General features: G+C 58.9%; 1 protein-coding gene across 3 annotated transcripts in view; it reads left to right on the forward strand.

Moving 5' to 3' along the window:
* EEFSEC (eukaryotic elongation factor, selenocysteine-tRNA specific) overlaps positions 1-18,787 on the forward strand; it is a 245,902-nt gene extending 227,115 nt beyond the window's left edge. The window contains exon 7 of one of the 3 annotated variants that reach the window (XM_064591223.1): positions 17,349-17,524. In XM_064591223.1, the coding sequence (XP_064447293.1) occupies positions 17,349-17,381 (33 nt within the window). In that variant the 3' untranslated portion in view covers positions 17,382-17,524. Of the gene's footprint in view, positions 1-17,348 lie in introns of all 3 variants that reach the window. The other 2 variants (XM_045904217.3, XM_045904218.3) reach the window with 2 other exon arrangements.
* The last annotated feature ends 3,255 nt before the right edge of the window (positions 18,788-22,042 follow it).

The following is a 22,042-nucleotide window of genomic DNA, read 5'->3' on the forward strand; positions in this document are numbered from 1 at the left end:
GGTGACTGGGAGGTAAGAGGAAATATGGTAGATCTGGGAGGCAGGAGCCTCTGGATCAACCCAGACCAAGAGGACAGAGTCCCACCCGACTATTTCCCCAGGACCTGGGCTCCCCTAAAACTGCACAAAAGTAATTTGAGCGGACACTCCCACATTCTCCCCTCCCTATTCCGCTCAGCACTAGAAATTGCTAGCACAGGGTCACTCAGGGGCAATAAGCAAAGCCCTGGTCCTTTGTCTTGGACAGAATTCCTCTATGTGCCCCCCCCTCCACTCCTCTAGAGCCCCCTCAAAGCCTCAGTGGGACCCAGCACTCCCAGCCTCTGCACCACATCCGTCAGTCTGACCCACTGGTCAGCGCCTTGGGTGGCTTCCTGCCAGGTCTGGAAGCCTACCGCTTTCCCAGCTCCTGCTGCCTGTGCTTGGGCCTGGCCGCCCTCAGGGGCTTAGCCACAGTCCACCCACCCACATGTGGGGTGGTTGTTATACTCCCTGGAGTTGGGGGGTAAGCTCACAGTGACCTTCGATGGTGACAGCCAGAGGGGTCATTGTCCCTGAGAAGGGATCTGGGAGAGGATGTTGTTGACCCCTTGTTTCCACAAGCTCTCTCCCCTGACTTGCTACGTTGTGTTTATTCACTCTGTCATTCATTCATTCAGAATCCACTGAGGCCCGCGTCGACCCCCATGGCTTCCTCATGTACCTCCTTCAGGTCAGCTTAAAATGCCACCCAGAGGCCCCCTCCTCAGCTGTGTCAGTCAGTACCTCACAGTCCTCGCACTCAAGGCACCCTGCTCTTTCTTTCCAGGCATGTGAGAGGTGCGCTGTTGCCAGATGGTGAGAACACACATTCTCAAGCCCAAGCTGGTCAGGAGTCCATCTCCACCACTTACTTAGCTGTGTGTTCTTGGGCAGATGACTTCACCTCTCTGGGCCACAGTTTCCTCATTTCTAAGTTGGGAGAAATGATAGGACGTCCCCATAGGGTTGCTCTGGGTAAAGGGCCTAATGCAAGAGCACGTTTAGATGAGAACATATACCTAGCAAAGCCACAGCACTTGTTAACTTCTGATGTTATGTATGGTCTGTTCACCTGGGAATTACAGGGTGTAAGCCCCGTGAGGATAGGGGCCGAATCAACATGCTCGGGTAAAGGTTGAGTAAATGCATGTGCCAGACCCTGCTTGGGCCTGAGACTGGGTGATGAGTGCCTTACAGCCCCACCTCTCAAAGAACTCACAGCCCAGGGGGAGAGCTCTGCAAAGGCAAGCAGGCAAACGCAGAAGGCGTCCAGAGGAGCAGCCCTCACGGCTTAGCTGGAGAAGACAACAGGGTGGTACAGGGCGCATTGGGTGGGCACCAGCAGTGTGTCTGAAGCTAGGGACTATAGTCTTCCCTGGGACCCTGGGGGCTGGCAGGCCGGGCCCAAGAGGTGAGAGGCGCCAGCAGGAACATCCGCCACGGGCTCACTTTTTTCCAGTAAGGGACCAGCCTGGCCTGTGCCTCCCTGTGCAGTCTGTCACGACCCAGCCGTCTTCTCACTGACCGTGAGTTTTCACGTGGTGTGGCTAGCATGTCTGGCAGAGGGAGGCCAGCCCTGCCCTCTCTAGGTGCTCATGCCCTTTAGGCAGGTGCTCTCTGAAACCCAGTCTAGAAGACAAAGTAGAAAAGGGCGAGGGCAGGGGCGGGGGCGGGGAGGTGGGAGAGGGGGGCTATCTGTTCTGCTTTCTGATCCCCCAGGCTGACAATCTTCAGGACCTCCCCAGTCCACCTGACACCCCCCCCCCCTTTCTCTGTATTGTGGGATCACAACCCTCAGGAGCCTGGGAGCCTATCATGCCCAGCAGGACCCATCCCAGGGCAGGTGGCACTAAGAAGACAATCAGCTTGAGCTGCCATTTAAAGGACAAATCAGCTGGGCAGAGGGACCGGGGAAGGCATTCCAGGTGGGGGGCCAGCGGGAGCTGGGGGCTAAGGCCATTCGCCGTGTCTGTTGACTGAGTCAGAGTCATGGGAAGAGGGACAGGAGAGATGGGCCATTGGGGAGGAGCTACATACTGGGGTCATTTATAACTGGGTCTGCAGGGGAAACACAGGGGCTTGGGTGGCAGGGGGGCTTAGTACCCCCTGATGATTGATACTTGCCCAACAGGGACATGAAGGGCATCAAAACCCCCATGCAGCCACCACCATCTGCTCCTATCTCCCCAGCCATCTGGGACACAAATACTCTGTTCAGCCCCAGTTGCCAGATGATGGACCAGCCCAGAGAGCTCACGTGGCCATCCTGAGCCACACAGTGGTCAGTGGCAAAGCCGTCCCTCTGGGGAGGGCCCACCCCAGGCACTTGGGAACCCACCCCACCCTCCAGGAAGGGGTTGGCTGCCTGCTCACAGGAGGCCCCAGCTTATAAACATGGTCCAGTTAAAGGAACATTGGGAGGGCTTTTGGTTTTCATTCGACACAGTGATTTCACGGACCCGCCCTGACAGGGAGTGTGCTATGGTTGACCTCAGGAGAGGGGAGTGTTGGATTAACTCCAAAAGCCCTATCTCCCGCTGACTAACATGGTCTGAGCCGAGCCTTGGGCCTGGTGCTTGTCTGGGCTAAGTCCCTCCTCAGAATCTGGAGCCCGGTTGATCTGAGCTGGGGTGGCTGTGAGCTGGTAGAGCAAGCAGGGACATGGCACAGGGTGCCTGCAGTATGAGCCGCTGACCTGGGCCATAATGACAGCCGCCAGTGTTTGGGGAGGGCTCGCCATGTGCCGGGCAGGTATGGGGTCAGGACTTCACACGGAGCCTCTCACTGCTGTGACGAGCTCCGCCAGCACCCTGAATCCAGAGTCCCATGAGGACTCAGAGCCACCACTGTTTGCCTTGGTTAGCAGGGCCACCAGACAGGAGAGAAAGCCAGGCATTTCTGGAGCTCCTCCTACGTGCCATAACCCTCGTCTTGCATTAATCCGCCTATCGACCGTGTGCAATAGGGATTGTGCCCGTTTTACAGATGGGAGAATAGGCGAACTGCCTACCCTGAGAGTAAGCACATAGTGTGCTCGTGATCAGGCTTCAGCCCATGCGGATCCGATCCCACCCTCTTTTCCACGATACTGGCCTACTGCTCAAACAGCCAAAGCTGGGAGTCAGGTGGGTAGGATGGCTCCATGTGTGGGCACAAGCAAGGTGCTGAACACCTGAATTTTAGTCCTAGAGGCAGAGAAGCCAGGCACAAGGTGTACTGCCTCCCCAGATGACCCTCAAAAGTGCCTCGAACCTTGAGATGCTAGGCCATATGCCCGCTGCACTGCAACCTTGCCCAGCTCTGCGCCCCGACCAGCATGGCTGTGGGGCTTTGTGCAGAGCCGGGCAACGTAATGGAGGCCCCCTCACTCTCTGAGCGCCTGGGCCATTCTGTTCAACTTACACTCCCCCAGCCACACTGGTGACCACACCTGTGCCCACCTGACTAGTTGTTGGAGGGTGACAGCATGCTCCAGGCCCGCTCTCTGCAGGGCTCTGAGTGCCCCTGGCTGGTGTGGGGGCGCTGTGATCCAAGAAGGGGGTGGTGAGTCCAGCCTCTCTCCCCAGGGCTCTGCCAGTGTTCACCGTCTTCTGGTCCTCTGGGTTTCTCTTGGCCTGTCAGGTCTTTAGAGGACAGGGCCTTCCTCGGAGCCAACCTCGGGCCACCTCCGCCCCTGCCGTCACACCCACGTGGGAGCACGCGTGTGGCAGACGTGCATCCTACACCCAGAGCAGTGTGTCGTAACTCACTCCTCAGCACCAGTAGCACAGGCATCTGATGTTGAAGGCCCCACAGACTTTATCTGAAAAAAACAAAGCGGAAGAAGGCATCATTTCCAGGGCTGGGGGGGCAGGGTGCATCTGCAGGGCCCCTTCCCATGCCCGGCTCTCTCTGGGGGTCCGAGCCACATCTGCTCACTGCCTCTCTGAGGGGCTGTTCCCCGCTCCCTGCTAAAGCAGGGGGTTGTTTGGCCCATTTCACAGACACAGAAACTGAGATTTATGGGGCCATCTCCCAAGTACCCTGCAGAGCCCAGAGCTCCTGACGCAGTCACCTTCCATGGCTGGCTGTGGTATAGGGCCACACCTGGGAAATGGGTCATGATGAGAGCTGTTCTGTGATTCACATGCTGCACTCCCCAAACGGGAGCCCCTCATGTGTTCATACTGGCACAGAGACACCCATGGATTCCAGCTCAGATCCATTGGTGCCATGCCCAACCCTGTGCCGGTCCTCCCCGGGCCCTGTGCAACCCAGGCTCCTGAGGGTGGAGGAACACTGGTTGGAGGTACCCCAAGCTAAAGCCTGTATACGCCTCCAGACTCAGGGGAGGGGCGGCCTCCCATATGTAACATAACCCCGACCAGGCCATGATGAAGGATCTGAGCCCTGTGGCCACCAAGTGATTAAATCCTGACCAGGGCAGAACTAGAGATGGTGTTTTCGAAGGAGAATACACGGCCATGGAAGAGGGTCCACACTAGCCCGTCAGCAGCTGCATGGGATAGCACAGAGCCAGAGGAGGGTACCCCATCCCCGTCATGCCTACAGAGAGCCCCTGGGCTGTAGTGATGGCCAGTGATCCAGAGGCAGTTATGGTATAAAATTCAGGGGGGAGAAGGACCAGGACAAGGTAAGAATAAGGCAGTGATGCCAGTTGTGGGCACCTATTCTGTGCCAGTCCCTGTGCTGGGCATTGGGGACCCATGCAGTCATGTGGGCATGAGGGTGGAAGTGGTGGGAGCCAGCCAGGTCCTGGTGCCCAGTGTAGACAGCAGACAGCTGTGGACTGACTACTGCACACATGCAGTAAGGGTCCCGCCGGCCTCAGCGCGCATGCTGGCCGTTGGCATGCCGCGTGGGTGGGTCAGCCCCGTGCACACTCCAGCCTCTGTGAGCCTGAGAGCCACCAGCCAAGCCTGGGACCTGCCCGTGAGGGGGTGTGCGTGTGCTCACAGCCCCGTGTGTCTGTGTGGAGGGTGGGCACCCCTGTGCTCGCCCCAGCTGCAGTCTTCACGGGTCGGGGAGGAGGTAAATCGTCAGAGCCCACGGCTGTCAAATCAAGACTGTGGATAGGGACCCCCGAAGCTCCCCACCCACCCTTCCCTGTCAGCCGGAGAGGGTAGCCAGCCCCGGCGCCTGCCCGCCCGCCTCTCCCTCCACTCTGGAAACGGGGCTGATACAGTAATCAGGACGCCACATATGGGCCCTGGAAGATGACTGCTCCCCGGGCCTTTGTTCGCCTTCATTATGCGGACGAGGTTTTTTTTCCCCAAGTCATAAAAATGACATTTTTAATATGTGGAATTTTTTTTAAAGAAAAGCAATATGAAGAAGACTTTTATTGTCAATAAGCTCTACCTTTTAAACCAGTTATCTTAGTTTCTGCTCTAGGTATTTTAATTGAAGATTAACTGCTGTTAAAGAGTGTACACATTTAGGGAGTGAGTGTTTGGAGTATTAAAATTCAGCTCCCTCGGTGGCGGGGACCATCTCCGTGGGGGCCGCCAAGAACCGAGCCCCTCCCCCACAGCTGGCCTCGAGGGGCCGTCCATGGAGGAGGGCACCGGCACGAGGGATGATTCCTGGCCTCTGCATGGACGGGCAGGTTGAGGAGAGTCCGGGAGCAGCCGGTGGTCCCCTGGAGGCAGCCCCTGCTGTAGGCCTTACCCCTGCCATCCCTCATCCTGACTGAGGAAGACACCGACGCTCAGAGCGGGGCAGTAAGGCCGCCATGTCAGATGACCTGGTGTCCAGATCTGGGCCATGGGCTCAGAGCTCTGTGTCTGTGGACCATGCCCCGCCCTCCCCTGCTTGCCCCGCTCTCACTGAGGCCTGTCTCTAGGAAAGCTCCCTGTCCTCTGACCATTACCTAAGACTGACTCGGTGGCCATTGTGTTCTGGGAGCTAAACGGAACCCACCAAAGGAATGGATCCCACCGTCCAGGGGGTCTCTCAGCCCAGATGCTTGTGTGTGTGTATATGTGCATGTGTGCATGCTTATGCATATGTGTGCTCATGCATGTGTGTACACATCGTTGGCAAAGTCAGGCTCAGCATCGGTACCAGCAGAAAGGTGGCATTCTGCAGTGCCGTCTGAAAGAAGGGAGACCCCTTTCCTCCAGGTACCTGGAAAAGAACTGGGATCCAAGTAGTGATGAGGATATATGATCACTTGTTTGCCACTAGCTGTGTGACCTTGGGTGACTCATTTCGGATCCCTGGGCCTCAGTTTCTTGGAATGTTGGAGTGGGTACTGTGCATTCTTTGCACAGGTTAAGGCACGGAAAATTGCTTTTCTGATCCTTCCCTGGCCAGACACTGTGCCAGGCGCTGGGATCTAATCTCTGTCCTCAGAGAGTCACAGTCAGGGAAGTGAGTTCATGTACACCCTTGACAGAGGTCATGTGGGGGCAGGCCCAGTGCATGAGGGTGGCCCCACAGGCACCAGCACGTGGTGCAGCAGAGTCTGAAACCAGACGGTGGGTTTGAGCTCAGCCCACCACACGTTCGCTGTGTGACATTGGGCTCGTACTCGCTCCCTCTGTGCCTCTGTTTCCGTGTGTATAAATGGAGTCAACACCCAGGGAGCAGTTGAGGAATGGAGGAGCAGCGTGTACAGAAGCACTCTGAATAGGGCCTGGCACATAATAAAGGCACAGTGAATGCTGGCTAGGCTTACCATTGCTGTTCTTTTCGTGATTATTGAGAACTGGCTGGTGCCTGTCCTTGGGGCAATTTGGGCTAGGCCTGCCTCACACAAGATGGTCTTTCTGAAAACTTCAGACCCCCTCTCTGCCATTTAGGCCACCCTCAGAGTCTGTCAAGGCAGTGGCCAAGTTCCAGTGGTCTCCCCTGTGGAACCCAGAACAGAGAGGCGCATGAAGCCTGGAAGTCTCTGGAGACAAGGTCCCCCAGCCTGGGAGGTGCCAGGTGGGAGGTGCCTGCTGCCCAAGTCAGAGCGGTCCCCAGTCATGCCAACGCCCTTGCCTTTTGCCATCTCCTCCCCACCCTCAGCGGCAGTAGCCTCAGCCCCCTATGCCCCACCCTCCGCCCATGGCATTGCTGTCCCTGCTGCTTTGTTCCCAGTGAGAAGCAGCAGGGCCCTGGGTGGCCAGGCCCATGGCTAGACTCTCAGGCCTGCAGCAGGGCAGACAGCTTTGTAAAGCCATAGGCTTGAATGCAAAGTGCCACTCCCCATTTACCAGCTGTGTGACCTTGGGCAGTCACCTCCCCTGCCTAGAAAGTGACTTATAGGATGTCTGGAAGCTTGAATGAGATGCTGACTGAAACCACCTGGCTGGGTGGTGTGTTGAGGAGGACACTAGCTAAGCAGTGTCCTATGACAGTGGTGGGAGAGGTGGAGGCAGGTGACCTAACCAGTCCCCGACCTAGCCACTGACCTGTGAAGCCTGCCTCACCCCTGCTTCCCCACCTAGAGACTTTGTCAAACCTCAGCCTAGAGGGCCAGCCAGAAGGAGTCCCTGTGGACACTACTGTCCAGGCTCCCCTTCTGGAAACTGCCATTCAGAGGCAGCTCAGCTCCATCCCCAGGTTGCAGTCACCAGTGCCCCCCCCCCCACCATGTCTGGCACATCCCCACTCATGGAGCACTTGGTCCATTCCATCTGAACAATCAGGTCCCCACCCACATGGTTGTACCACCTGTGCTAATGGGGAGCATGAGCCTAGGGGTTGGGACTAGGGTCCATGTCCCCTGGGTGCTGAGGCACAGGCCTCTCGATCTAGGCAGACGTGGCACATTGGGAAGGAAAGGGCCAGTGCATTCCTGCCTCCTCTAGCAGCCCAGTGGGCAGTTGGCCAACCTCTTGCTCCCCAAGCCTCCTGCAGATTGACAGGGTCTGACTCGGCTGCCCAGCAGTGGGAGGATGATTAGGAGCCAGACGGACAAGTGGGTGAGCTCTGACCCTTTGAGGGGTCACCCTTGGGAGAGAGCCAGCTGCCAGGGCCCAGCCTACTGGTAGATGGGGCAGAGTGCTGGCGGGCTTAGGTGCCCAGTAGCACCCCTTCCTGGAGCTGCTCTGGCCACTGCTGTAGGCTGCACCTTGTCTCCTGAGGACACAGGGTCTGGACTTGAGGCAGTGTGGAAGGCTGTGGTGTCCTTGGAGGATGGAGGCCTGGAAGGCATCATAGAAGGCCGAGCCAAGATGCTAAGCCTTTTGCTGAGAAACCAAAGGAGTGAGGTTTGCCAGGTAGACAAGTGTTGTGGGTCACCCGAAGATGAGAGAGCACCAGTACAGAGTCAGGGCAGGGTAAGTGGGGAGCCCTAAGCAGGGGTGAGTGTTGGGACCCTGTGCAGAGGTGAGCGGTGAGGCCCTGTGAATGGGTGGGGGGCTGTGTAGGGGTGAGTGGAGGAGGTGAGGACACACTGCGTCTGCAGAAGGTAGTTGGGGAGGAACTGGGCTAGAGGAATTTGGACACCTGCCTGAGGAATGGCTGAAGATTTTGAGCTGGGAGGGATGATCAGGTTTTTGTTCTGGAAAGATCTCTTTGTCAGGAGACCCAAGAACAGATCAGAAGGCGCTGGCAGGAGAGCAGCATGGCAGCTCATGCCAGGAGGCCAGCACCCGAGGCCCCAGTGCAGCAACCTGCTCCTGCGGGGCCTGAGGGAACCCTGAGGGAAGGGGCCCTCATGGAGTGCAAGGCCAGCCACCAGGGATGCCAGGCAGACTGCCCACTCTGGGCTGGGTAGACTCAAGGGTTTGAGCCCTGCCTGAGCTTCTGGGCTGCACACGAGGAATGACCCGGGTGGGATGTAGAGCCCCAGGCTACGGGGACAACGAGCCTCAGTGACCACCCCACAGCCACTGCGGGAGTGGGGGGTGGGGATGAGCCCCGCCCCAGGTGAACGGGAATCATGCCAGCGCTGGGCCACCCCTGTGAGGAACAGGTGGGACCCGACATTGGATGGTGTTGAGTAGTTCAGAATGCCCCCAGCCCCACACCAGCTGCCCCTCTCCTCATGGAGCCTCCGATTCTTGAGACCAAGTTGTTTCCTTTCTCAGAATGGTTTTGTTTTTGCCTTAAAACAAAATCCTTCCTTCCACATAATGCGCTGGTTTTCCCTCCCCACGCACCCCCAATCTCCAAAGACTTGACTACATTATAATTTCAATTTACATGGTGTGGGAAAGATTTGTGCAAAGGGTCCTTTTTGTTTTTGAAGAATTCATCATTGCTGCTAAGAAGCTTAATATAAATTAAAGGAGGAATTAGGCAACATTAAGACATCAAAATGGGGGTGCGGGCGCCCGTTGCTTCGCCTCCACCCAATCAAAGGGGCCGCGAGGAGCCCATTGAGTGTGCGCTGGAGAGCCTCAGAGAGAGAGCAATTCCAATAAAGGGCCTGTTCTGTCGCCCGCCTTCCCCTCATTCCCTTTGTTGCAGGGACAGCGGAGTACATGTCTGATAAAAACTTAATCACCTTATCTTTTTAAAGCAAATTGCATCTTTGTTTACATACAGGATCCATAGCAGGAAGAGAAAGCAGAGAAAACCAGGCAGCTTTCCCAGCCCCAACCAGCGCGTTCAAAGCTTGCGCTCCCCAGGATAAATGCGGAAAACAGGGCTGACAAAGCGGGGGGTGGTTTTCCGGGGCCACCAGCACCTCTCACAGATAGGGTCAGGGGCCTCGACAAAGGAAGCCAGCTGACTGGTGTCCCCAAAGGCTGCCCTCCGGGCCATTCTCGCCTCTCTGCACCCGCAGCGTTCCCACTGGCCCCTGCCGTTGGTCAGGCTCTCCCTAACACTCCAGGCCCTTCGAGTGCCAGCTCGCCTCTGGGCCTTGCGCTGAGAACCAGATTGCCTGGCCTCCTTGGGCCTCTCCTCTCCCCTGGTGCTGTCAGAGCTAAGCTTGTACAGGGCCCACGCCGCCCTGGGCCACTGGCCTGCAGAGGGATCTGGGTTCAAATCTCAGCTCCACCACCAACTACTGTGAGGCCGTGGGCAAGATCTTGCACCTCAGTATACATACCTGCAGGATGGGCGGCCGCAACAGCCCCACGCAAATCAGACATGACGGAGCCCTACTGCCCTATGTCAGGCCACTTCTGCCCTGGCTGAGTCTGCCTCCCATTTCTGCCCCCCTCAGCCCCCTCCCAGACAGGCTAACCTCCAGCCTGCCCCTCAGTGGTCCATCCTGCACGGGCCGACACATCAGCCACATTAGAGGTCTCGTCAGCGCCGTGCCACCCATACCTCCTGTGACCACGTGTGACCTCTGGGGGGCAGCTTCGTTAACAGGGCAAGCAGGCAGAGACCTCTCTTTCTTCCGGGGAAGTTTGACACTGCAGCCCACTGGGTAACGGTGCAGCCGTGGGACCTCCGCCTCGCTGACAGAGGTTCCCTCCTGCTCACAGGCCCAGCGTCCAGTCTAGACTCAGGGACTGGCTGGATTCGAGGCCCTCCATGGCCATCCATCCCAGCCACCCCATACGTCAGCCCAGCACAGCTGCCAGGCATGTCCCTCTGAGCTCCCCAACCCATCCATCATCACCAGGATACTGACCCCAAAAAGGGCCCCCCGTCCCTTGTCCCAGCTCTCCTTCTGCCCTGACATCTCGGCTCTTTGCAAAGCTGCTTTTTCCAGGAGGGGAAGCTGGAGTGGCTGGAGTTGGCTACAGCCCCATGGGGCCACCGAGGGGGCCCATGACCCCAAGCTGCTTGCAAGGGCTCAGTTCCCACTGGGGGGAGTAAGCCGCCCACCAGCGTGGAGGCCCCTCTTCTAGTCTGGCCCCCAACATGAAAGCGACGCCAGCAATTGGAGGCAATTTGCCGGCCTTTGATGGCCATGTCAGGGCGGCACCCGCGGCCAGGGCTTGGGAAACAGTTGTGCTTCCCGCATTCTTCCCTGATTACCCCTGGCCCAAGCCAAGACCCAGCAGCCTCCAGCCCACTGTGCCTTTGTGTGGAGCTGGCGCTCGGTGAGAAAGGCCAGCCTGGCCCTGGGAGAGTGTCCCCAAGGAAAGCCATGGTGAGCAGCGTCACCCTGGGGTCATGCCGGCCCACCCCCACCACATCCCAGCCCGGGCTTGTTGGGGAATGGAGCAGGGCAGCCCAACTCCAGGAATCCTGGGGTTTGGGGAGAGAAGGAGCCAGACCGTGTGCTGAGGCCCTCTGGAGTAATGGCCGTGGTGTGCGCTTCACACACGTAGCTCATTTTACTCTGTGCGCACCCCGCTGGGTAGGGAGCCAGGCTCCAGGTCACAGGGGGCAGGGGGCCTGCCATCCGAGCCTGGGCGTCTCCTTGGGCTGCCAGCTTGCAGACAGAGGCACAGGCTCTGTGGGAGTGTTTCTCTTACTTCTGCTGCCCTGCACACCTGGGCGAGGTGGCTCCATCCCTTTGCCTTCATCCAGCGAACCCTCCCTGAGCCTGCCTGCCAGGCCCTGTGCCCAGCACTGCAAGGACAGTTCCCCCCCTCCCCCTTACAGGCCATCGGGGAGAGGGATGCAATAAGCAAAAATCATGCCAAGTAGCGCTCCAAGAGGGATCCTGCTCGGCCTCAGCAGGTGAGGAAAACCCTCCCATGGAAAGACAGTGGCAGAGTAGGCGTTAGCCAGAGAGGAAAGGAAGGGAAGAGCATTCCAGACACAGGGAACTAGTTGGAGGCCCTGCTTGGTTTCTCCTGGCTGGAGTGTCAGCAGAATGAGAGTGGGAGTGGGAGTGGGAGTACGCAGAGAGAGGCACACGCTGGATGGCCCAGGGTCTTGGATGCCGAGTAAGAAGATGGACTTTATCCTGTTGGTGGAACTAAGTCCAGAGCTCCACATGGGTCTTTGAGCAACTCCTCCACAGCTGGGGACAGGATGAGGGAGGAGGTCCCCCGGGGGAGTGCCCCCAGAGGCCTCCTCCACCAGGACAGGGCAGCAAGGGCAGGGAGCAGGGCGTGGACCCTCAGGAGGTTGTGGAAGGGGATGCCCTAAGCCTGTGCCCCCGCATCTTCTCTGCCCCTTCTCAGACTCGCTGCTCTTCATGGAGCAGCGGCGTCAGAAATCGAGGACTTCCAGTGGCCGTGGAGGAGCCATGAGCATGGCCGGAGGTTGTGCTCAGCCCGCCCTTCAGCAGGCAGAGCCAGATGGCTGCAGAGATGACCCCACTGGCCGAGAGACGGCAGTGAGTTTACTGGCCCGCAGCAGCTCTGAGAGCCTTAACCAGGACGTGGAGGCAGACCTGGCCCAGGGTGATGGCCCCTTCCCACCCTCCCCTTCCTCCCCTGCCCACCCCCCTGGAGCCCTCTGACCCTCCCCGCTGCCTCCCGGTGTGCCCATGCATTCAGCAGCCAGACTGCATTGGGTGGCACTGTGCTTCCTCCAGGCTCAGGCCTGGGTGCAAGAGGTCATGCTGGTGGCCCCGAGTAGAGCCCCCAGGCTCACAGGAGAAACCTTGGGGAGCAGAGGGGCACCTGGGTGGTTCAGTCAGTTAAGCGTCTGCCTTCAGCTCAGGTCATGATCTCAGGGTCCTGGGATCGAACCCCACATCAGGCTAGTGGGGAGTCTACTTCGCCCTCTCCCTGTGCCCCTCCCCTGGCTCCTGTTCTCTCTCTCTCTCAAATAAATAAATAAAATCTTTAAAGAAAAAGAAAGAAACCTTGGGAAGCAGAGAAAAGTAGATGGAAGAAGAAAGTGTTGCCTGTAACTTACTCCTGATCTCTGACAGCCTAGTGGATAGTTGTCTAGTCTTTTCTTTCTGCAACCCAGAGTTAGAGCAGAACTCTTCCAACAATTTTTATTCCTGTGGGGTTTTTTTTTTTCCAATTAATTTGTAAGTTTGTCTTTGTGTGACTTTAAGCGCTTCTCAGGTATCACTTCATCTCCCAGAATATTTTGCCACAGCAAATGCACGCCGTCCTATCCTGACTGCCCTCCTGTGGATCCCTGCACCCTTGTAACTTCATAGGCCTCAGTGGTGCACCCAGACCTTGGCACCAAGTCGCCTCACCGAGCCCAGCTCTGCCTCTGCAGACCTGTGTGGCCTGGGGCCAGTTACTGGCCCGGGCCTCGGCGTCTTCCACACTGTGCTGTGAGGGCTAAGTGCCTGCATGCGTGGGGACATCTGTGTGTACAAATCTCAGTTTCCTTGTTAAGACTGAATGCCTAGGATGGGTTGCTGGGTCCACGCAGTGACCACCATGGGAGATTCATAGCCGGTGCTTATTCCTTGGTAGTATTCTTCTAGCCCCTCCTCTGAGCCAGGGATCATTCTAGGTGTTGGGCCTCCAGCCGTGCGTAGAGAGACAAAATCCCTGCCATGGTAGAACTTGTATTTTGTCAGGGACAGACGACAGACATCAGAATGAGGAACTTACAGCGGTGTGTTGGAAGGTGGTAATAGCTTGGAAAAAATAGAGCTGGGTAGGAGGGGTCGGGGCAGTGGGGGTGAAGGTGGTCAGGAAGGCCTCACCGGGAGGTGACATTTGCACAGCGATTAGGAGGTGGAACTGGGAGCCAGTGGAACTCCTGGGGCGGATCTTTCAGCGGAAGAACCAGTGAATGCCAAGGCCCTGAGGTGGGAATGCACCTGGTATATTGGGGTGAGGGGAACAAACCGTTCAGAGACGGGCCAGGTCACGTGGGAGGAGAGGGATGCAGGAGTCAGAGGCCAGGAGCTCCAAGCATGCTCCCCAGGTCAGGGGCCATCCCGGGAGGGGCAACACATAGCTGCCCAACCTATGTGGCCTACCAGAGGGTGCTTCAGAGGGAGGTCCCTAAGAGAGGATGGTAGCTCCATGAGAGCAGGATGGTCCTGCTTGCCTCTGTGTCCCCGGGGCCTACAGGAAGGAAGTGTCAGGAGCCCTGGTGGACGCCAGGCAGGTGGACAGTTGGCATTTGGCCGCCTCCCTCACCACTCTGAGTCCCCCAAGGTCTCTAGGACCCTCCCTGGTTTGGGCCCCAAAGAAACGGGCACACAGGTTGCATTACATGGACGTGGTAAGCTGCGGTCTCCCTGCAGCCCTCCCAGCACGCAGCTGCACGTCCTCAAGCATCATGCTCATGCCCCCCCTCCCACCCCCCTGGCCTGCCAGAACTGGGCACTCAGATTCCCTTTGCCTGCAGACCCTTGCCCAGGATCTCCGTGCAGCCAGTCCCTGTCACCTGGACCTCCCCCTGCAGAACTCCATTCAGAACTCTTCCTCAGAAAAGCCAGCCCTGGGCACATACAACCTGGCCGCCCTCCCCTCCTGGTGACACAGCAGTTTTGCTTCCTTGATCGCCTTGGTGGCTATCTGGATTATCTTGCTGGCCTATCTTCTCTCTGCCCCTTCTCAGACTCGTAAACTCCATGGGGGCCAGGCCCTGGTCTGCATGTTCACCACCATTGTTTCCAGTCCTGGAGCACTGTGTGAATGTTTTCCAGGGAAGGACACAGGGGCAGGTTGGGAGAAGCTCAGCGTGGGCAGCTGCTCCAACCCCTGACATCTTGAGCTGCGCTTCACTTCCCTTCATTGGCTGTCTGGCTAAGGGGGAGAAAGGCCAGTGTAAAACAGAGCGGCTCCCAGGGACATTTGCTCCAAATCCACAGCTTCACCCATTGGTGAGGCTTTCTGGGCGTTGTGTCCAGGCCACCCCCAAACGGAGCGGAGGAAAATGAGCCTGACCATCTCAGAAGAGCAATTAAATGGCCACATCTTCTCCAGTGCCAGAGAGATTTTCTGGGTCTGCCTGCTTTGGGCAGTGTGAGGTATGCACCGTGTGTAATGGGAGCCAGCGCGGGCGAGATGGACTGCCGATTGGGCCACGCCTGTCTCCCCGGCCCGGCGCAGACGCCGGGGAGCCCCGCGCCTCTTCAGCCATCAGACCTCCTGGCACCAGAGGGAGACAGGCTGCCCATGCCATTTGTCAGGGTCTGGTGCCAGCCACCTTCTCTGTTTGCAGAAAGGAGGCCGGGGCTCCGATTCAGGGAGGCAGATACCTGTGGGCCTGGCGCTAGCTTAGGGGCCTGGCCCAGGGCCATTCCCACGCCCCATCCCAGAAGTACGCTGACCGGCTGGGTGTGGGGCCTGCGAGCAGACACCGTGCTGCCCAGCCGGAGGACGGCTCCCGTTGGTACGGGTCCCGCAGGCCCCTAGCATCCCAGAGCCCCATTCACATCAGCTGCGAGTCCGGCCTTCCTGGGGCGTGCAGGCTTTGAGAGGCCAGGAGTCTCACCTCTGCCTGTGGAAGGGAGACCGAGTCCTTCTTAGAGGACCATCCCTGGCCAACTCTCCAGTGTGCCTTAAAGCAACCTCCTGGTCACCTTTCTAAACATCCAGGGTGCTCTCACAGCAGGGTCGTCTCCAGGAGTCTGCCAAAGGTGGACCCCCACCGAGTGATGGGCTGGGGAGCAGTAACCTGCATTGGCCAGCAGGTGCAAGCCCAGAGTTCAAACCCTCGCTCTTCCTGACTCACTGTGGGGCCTGGATGGAGTCCGTGCCCTCCTTGGGGCTCCGATTTCTCCTCTGTAAGATGAAGGGGTTGCTTCAGCAAACATGCATGTGTGCTTGGTCTAAGCAGAATAATCCACACACCCTGCCGCCCAGAGCTCCCCACCTGGTGGAGACATGATGAGCAAAGGTCATCCTGGCCACTGAAGCTTGACATCAGAGCGTCACATCTGGGTTCTCAGGGAGACCGCTAACACCCGGCCAATCTTGGGGCAAAGGAGGATGCCCTTTAGGCCCTGGCAGACACAGATCAGGGTGCACCAGGGCATGCAGGGAAGGGAGCCCTCTGCCTGACGCCTACCCCCAGCTTCCTGCCAGCTTTGGACTCAGCCTCTAGGTCCACTGGCCAATACAGCCCCTCTGTGCATATTGGAAGGAAGTGGGGGGACACAGGCCGGCCAGGACCCCTCTTGGCAAGCACAGTGTGGGTTGGGCTCCACCTCACTTGCCCCTTGCCAGGGAATGAAGGCTGTGTACCCAGCTCTCCCAGTAGTCACTCCCGGAGCTGCCACTCACTGGGCCTTCTTGCCCCATGCAAGTCTCACGGCGCCCCCTCTGCTCCGCCCCCCCGCCACACAGCCTTGCCAGCTTGCTCCCACCAGGTTCCCTCAGCAGGGCTGTGAGCAGCCTATTCCAGAGTTCTCTGCTTGTACAGAGCTGGTCTGAGGCCTGGCCACAGCCTTGGGGGAGCCAGAGCCTCCCCATCCATGCTCAAAGCAGCCGAGAGCTCACCCTGGCCAGCAGCCCCCAAAGACGCTGCACCATGTTGCTACCAAGCAGTTTCCTTATAAAGACAAGCCCCAGAGAAAGCCTGGTGCTCAAAGAAGAGTGAGACTTCTAACATTGGCAAGGCAGGGAAGGGCATTCCAGGCAGAGGGGACAGCCCATGCAGAGGCTCATAAGTGTGACTGTAGGGAGCCCAGGACTGGCCACGTGTTCCTCAAGGCAGCAGGGAACACACAAAAGCAATGGGTGAAGGGGCCTGGAGAGTTAGGGTTGGCCTTAGGGTCTTAGCAGGAAACTGATTTCCACTCAATCATTTGGCTGGAGAGGGTGAATAGAAAGTCTATATACTGAACATAGTGGAGGAAGTGAACAGAGGGTGGATGTTTAAAGGAGCCAGTAAGATGTGATGGAAACCAGTGGGGGCCGCTCTCACCCCTGCATGGGGGTGGAGGGACCGCATTTGCAAAAGCCCAGGGAGAAGGCTCCCCAACAGGAGGTCCAGCCTTAGGGAACAGAAATCAACACCCCAGCTGCTCTCTCCTCCCACCCTCTGATCTGCTGGGGCTCCCATTGGCTGAACCCAACCAGAAGCCAGAGGGCACAGGAGCCCATATGCTGTCTGCAGAGGTCAGCCTCCCAAGCACACAGAGGAGCAGAGAGTGGATCTTCAGGGGCAATTGGAGAACACCTAGCCCAGGGAGCCTCAGATGTCAAGTTTCAGTGTATGTGTTTTAGCGTGAGTGTTCTGGGAAACAACAGGACCATTTAGAGCAGAAGAACGTGGCCACCAAGTGTGGGGCTGAGCCGCACAGGAGCCTGAGTGCAGAGTGGATGGGTGGGCAGTGGACTGGGAGACGGAGGTGAGGAGCCCTGCTGAGCTCCAAGCTGGACAGGCCCATGACTAGCATGGTGGGGGAGGGGCTGGAATGTAGGGATTTAGGTGGCAGAGTGGACCCTAGGCCTCAGGGGCCCATTGGCTGGGGAAGGAGGCAGAAGAGGGTGAGCCCAGGTAGCACTGGGGTCCTAGCTCAGCCTAAGAGAGTGTGAGGGATGGGCCTAGGAGACTCGGAAATGGGCCAGTACGAGTGGGTCCCCATCCAGGGTGGTGAGTGCACAGGCTAGGGAGTGGCGGAGTAACAGGCTCTCCTTCTGTGCTCGCAGGCGGCCTCAGCCCCGAGTCCAAGAAGATTCTAACACCCACCCTCAAGAAGCGGGGCCGGGCCGGCCGAGGAGAAGCAGCCAAGCAGGAGGAGGTGGCCGAGCGGTCCGAGCCTGCGCAGCACGTGGCCCTCAGCCTGTCTTTCAAGCGTTACGTCTTTGACACCCACAAGCGCATGGTCCAGTCTCCCTGAGTGTTCCAGTGACCTTGCCCAGGCCCCGGGCTGGGCTGCATTGCCAAGTGTCCGACCAGATGTGCCTCAACCTCCTTTAGTATGTCCCTCCCCACGACCCTGCAGACACAGGCCCTAGGCCTGGCGCTAAGCCCCGGTGAAAAGCCTGGGGTTGCGGTGGCAGTGACACCAGGGCTGGGGCCCAGAGGGTCTGTCCCGGCACCCTCGCACCTACTAGGGGCCAGTGTTTCCCAGGCCGCCCAACTGGCAGCCATGGGAGGGCCAGTCCACACCCTGCCCCAGGTGGCCTGGCACTTAACCAGCTACAAATAAATGTCCCACGGTGTCTGCCCACTCTGTTGGTCTCTGTGATTTCAGCGGGAGGGGCCCCCCATGCCTGTTCCCAAGGGGAATGTCAAGGGGTTCAGCAGGGTTCCCGCCCAGAGAAGAGCTGGAGAGACCAGAACTCAGAGCCCAGTGGGAGTGGGCTGAGGAGTCCACAGGGTGTCAGGCCCCTAGGCCAGGCTAGGTGGCCCATGGGGTCTCCTGGGCCTTGAGGGACATGGGGGCGGGGGTCTCTGGACAGCCAAGTCCAGAGAGGGCTCCGCCAGGAAGGGGACCCATGAAGTGCTGGGGAGCCATGAGGTGCCCGGCCAGGGCATCAAGACAGAGGCTGGCTGGAGGGATTGCTTCCCCGGCCCCACACGAGCAGTCCCTAGGCTTCTGCCCTCGAGTCTGGGGCCCATACTCCCCAAGGTGTGGAGGTGAGGGCAGGTGACAGAACACTGTGCAGAGCACCTTGTGGGCCAGGGACCGCGGGCACAGCCCCCTCCAAAGCCCAGGAAGCCCTACCCTTGCTCCTCCACCCTGGCCCACCCGCAGCCTGAGTTGTGGATGCTCAGAAAAGGGTGGGATGGCGAAACTAACTGAATGAGAGAAATCAAAACTTTGTAGGATGTACAGATGTTCCAGCGCTCCTTTATTTGGCCTCCAAACAGATGCAGAGGCTGCCCTTTCATCCTGGTGCGTTATGCTTTAATTTGCAAAAGTGGCATCAAAAGTATTAACGGTGGGGGGCGCCTGGGTGGCTCAGTCGGTTAAGCGTCTGCCTTCGGCTCAGGTCATGATCTCAGGGTCCTGGGATCGAGTCCTGCATCATCGGGCTCCCTGCTCAGCGGGACATCTGCTTCGCCCTCTCCCTCCGCCTGCTGCTCCCCCTGCTTGTGTGCTTTCTCTCTGTCAAATAAATAAATAAAATCTTAAAAACAAAGAAAGTATTAGTGGGACAGTAGCAGTCCAGTGACTTGGAGTGGTTCCGTCCTGGAGCTGAGGGCAGAGAGTGGCAGTGGGGGGCTGGGTAGGCAGCGCGAGTCCAGGCCCAGCCCCCACGTCCCCCTGGGCTGGGAATGAACTGGGAAGGGGCGCTGGGTGCTTTGAGCCGGCTGTCCCTTGGCCCCTTGGAGCCTCACGGCCGCCGCCTGGGGGGCCCTCTCCAGTGTCAGCAGTGGTACTTCTTGCCTGGCCCTGACCCCTCTGCAGACCGGGCTCCAGACCCGCTCTCATTTAGCCCCCACCCCCGTGGAACAGACCATCTCACCTGGGAGGTGGTGCCACGTGGCTGAAGCCACTCCAGGCCAGGGAGGCAGAAAGCTAGGTTTTCCCGCAGGGCTTCAGGGCACCCGTCCCAGGCTGGCCACCTCCTGCACCTCCTGTGGCTATCAACCCTTTGGAGTGGACACAGCTGGGAGGAGCTGGGCTCTCCCCAGGCCTTGCACCTTAGATGAGGAAACCCTCCAGCATCGTCCTCAATGTGTGGAGAACTGAGGCCAGAGCTGCTGGGTACTCCCCAGCCAGGCCGAGTCCTACCTGACCAAGGGATGTGAGGCTGACCCCTCCCTCCGGGCCCCTTCTGGGGGTCCCTGCCAGTTGAGATGGAGAGTCGCCCGGGCCTCAGGGGCAGGGCCCTGCCCTACCCTTGGGCATATCACTGTCCCTCTCTCCAAATGAGGGGTTATGTGACCCAGCAGAGCCCCCCACTCCCACCCCAGCAGGCATAGAGGGGTCACCAAGCAGGGACTAGTTCTGGGAGCAGATCCATGGGGGAGGGGAAACAGAGTGCACTCAAGCCACCGCCTGTTCATCCTGGCCCCTCTGCTTGTGTGATCTTGGGCAAGTCCCCTGACTCTGCCTCAGCGCCCCCATGTATAAAATGAGAACAAAAGTAGCTGCTTTGTGGGGTTGTTCGGGTACTGGGGCACCCTGCTGCCTGTCGTATTACCTGCAGCCCTGGAAGCAGGACCAGCAGACACGGTCTCACCACTTGGGAGGTGAGGGGCCCACAAACCCTTCAGGAGTGGTGCCGGCAGCCCCAGGGCCCAGCTCTGCTCCAAACTGGCCATTTTTCTAGGACCTCTGTGACATGCGCACATCCACCCATACCTTTCTCCCTGCCTCCCATCCCGCTTGCAGACAGGAGAGGAGGCGGACTCAGGCGGAGGACACTGAGGCACAGAGAAGAGGAGGAGCCGCCCAGTGTGTGACTCCCAGAAGCCTCAGGCCCCCCAGAGAGTGCAGGGCGACAGCCTGCTCGGGGAGAGGCCTCTATCAGGCCTGGCATCAGAAGAAACCCGAGCACCCATTAGCCGGGTTGGGCCAGGACACAGCCCTTGAAGGAGAATCGCGGCCAGGGTAGGTGGGCAGGGGTGGGGGCCAGCAGCGTCCAGGGGCATCCCACAGCAGTGTCCCCCTTCCCCTGGGTCCCCAGCCAGCTCTAGGTGCTATAGAAGAGAATGCAAGCCTCTTGCAGCCATCCTCACACACATCAACTTGCTGAACCTGCGCTTCTACCCGTAGGGGTGGTCTGGGAAGCATTGCCCCAACTGTAGATGTGGGAGGTGGTAGGGACTGGGGCTCGGCTGACCATAGCCCATTGCCTCAGATAGAGCTGGGACTTGAATCCAGGCTCTGCATGATTCCAGACATCCCCACGTCCCTTGCCTCAGGCCTTGGGTGTGTCCTTGGAAAGAGGTGACTTCTGGGGCCCTGCTTTGGGCAGAGGGATGGGGTGGGGGGCAAGGGGCAGCAGTGCCCCGCCCAACTCCCCCCCCGCCCCCCTGCCGCCTGCCCATACAGAATGAAGTCATGGGCAGGCATCCTGCCACGGGCTGGGGCAGGAGGGGCGGCCGTGATTGGCAGGCCCCCGACCAGCAGGGCTAATGCACCAGCAATGAGATAAGGCTTATCTGGAAATGTCCCTGGAATCGAGACTCTGATGGAAACAGGCTTCTGGGTTAATATATTTTTGATAGATAAAGTCTCGTAAACGGGAAGCCCTGGGGGCCCGGGGCAGAAGAAGGGGCAGCTTCTGTTCTCCCAGGCCTCCTGCCCTGCCCGTGCGTGTGTGGGTGTGTGTTTGGGCGTGGGTCTGTGTTCCAGGTATCTGTGGCTGTCGACAGCTGGGGTGTGCGTGGATCTTGGTGTCTTGGGTGTGTGTGTATCTCCGTGTGTGCTCAGGGAGGGCAGTCTGTCAGGCTGTGGCTCTCCGGTGTGTCTGTGTGGGAATGGGGTGAAGAAGAAGGGTATCAGGCCCAGTGTGCACAGGGTGGTGACACGTTTGTCCCTTGGGCCACAGGGGCTTGAGTCAGTGGGGCCTGGCTCCCAGGACCTGGTGGGATGGGAATGGGGCTCATTGCCCCCATTCTGGGGACCCAGAGGCCCCCTCAAGTTGAGCTAGGACCCTCTCAGTGCCAACTCACCCTCGGGTTGATCCAGGCCTCAGGCCTTCCCTGCCTCCTCTGCCTTTACCTGGGATTTAGCATTTCCGGCTCCCCTTCTGGAGACCAAGGCCAGTCCTGCTCACAGCCTCTCCACTCCTAGGTTAGCCATGTCGTCCTCCGTGGCCATGACAGGTGAGAAGAGGCCTCTCCCTGAGGGGCCACTGGGGCAAGGTCTTGAAGAGAGAGTAGGAGTCCACCAGGAGGAGGAGGGGTGCCATCCAGCAGAGGCTCGAGGAGAGCACTAGATAGGGCCTGTGTGAAGACGGATGAGGTCAAGGCTCCCTGGCTCCCCCCAGCCCCTGCCAGGCCTCCAGGAGCCTCCACACAGGCAGCCCTGATTCAAAAGAGTAATTAGCACTTGGCTGATAACAGAGTCGTGCCATTAATTAGCCGAGCTCAGCCAGCACCGGGGGCTTGATCGCGGGGAGGCAGCGGCCGGCAGCTAGGGGACGGTGGGGTGGGAGGTGCTTTGTGCTCCCTCGGGGAGCAGCTGACCCCAACCCTGGGCTCCTCTGTCTGTCCAAGCCCCATTCGCTTGCTGAGAGCCAGTGGTGGGGGCCAGGGAAGTAAAGGAGGCTACTGTGGAGGCAGGCTGAGTGGGGCCAGAGGCCTTGAAGCCTGCTGCCAGTCGTCTTGCCGGGTGTAGGCAGGGAGAGTGCATCAGATCTGGGCTTCAGGAGACCCCTCTGGCCCCAACATCATGCCAGTTCTGAATGTCCAGGGCCTGGAGGTCAGGGCCCCTCACCCT

Source organism: Mirounga angustirostris, unplaced genomic scaffold, assembly GCF_029215605.1.
Source record: "Mirounga angustirostris isolate CCGP_5_RB_7025 unplaced genomic scaffold, mMirAng1.0.hap1 SCAF_1, whole genome shotgun sequence".
NCBI lineage: Eukaryota > Metazoa > Chordata > Mammalia > Carnivora > Phocidae > Mirounga > Mirounga angustirostris.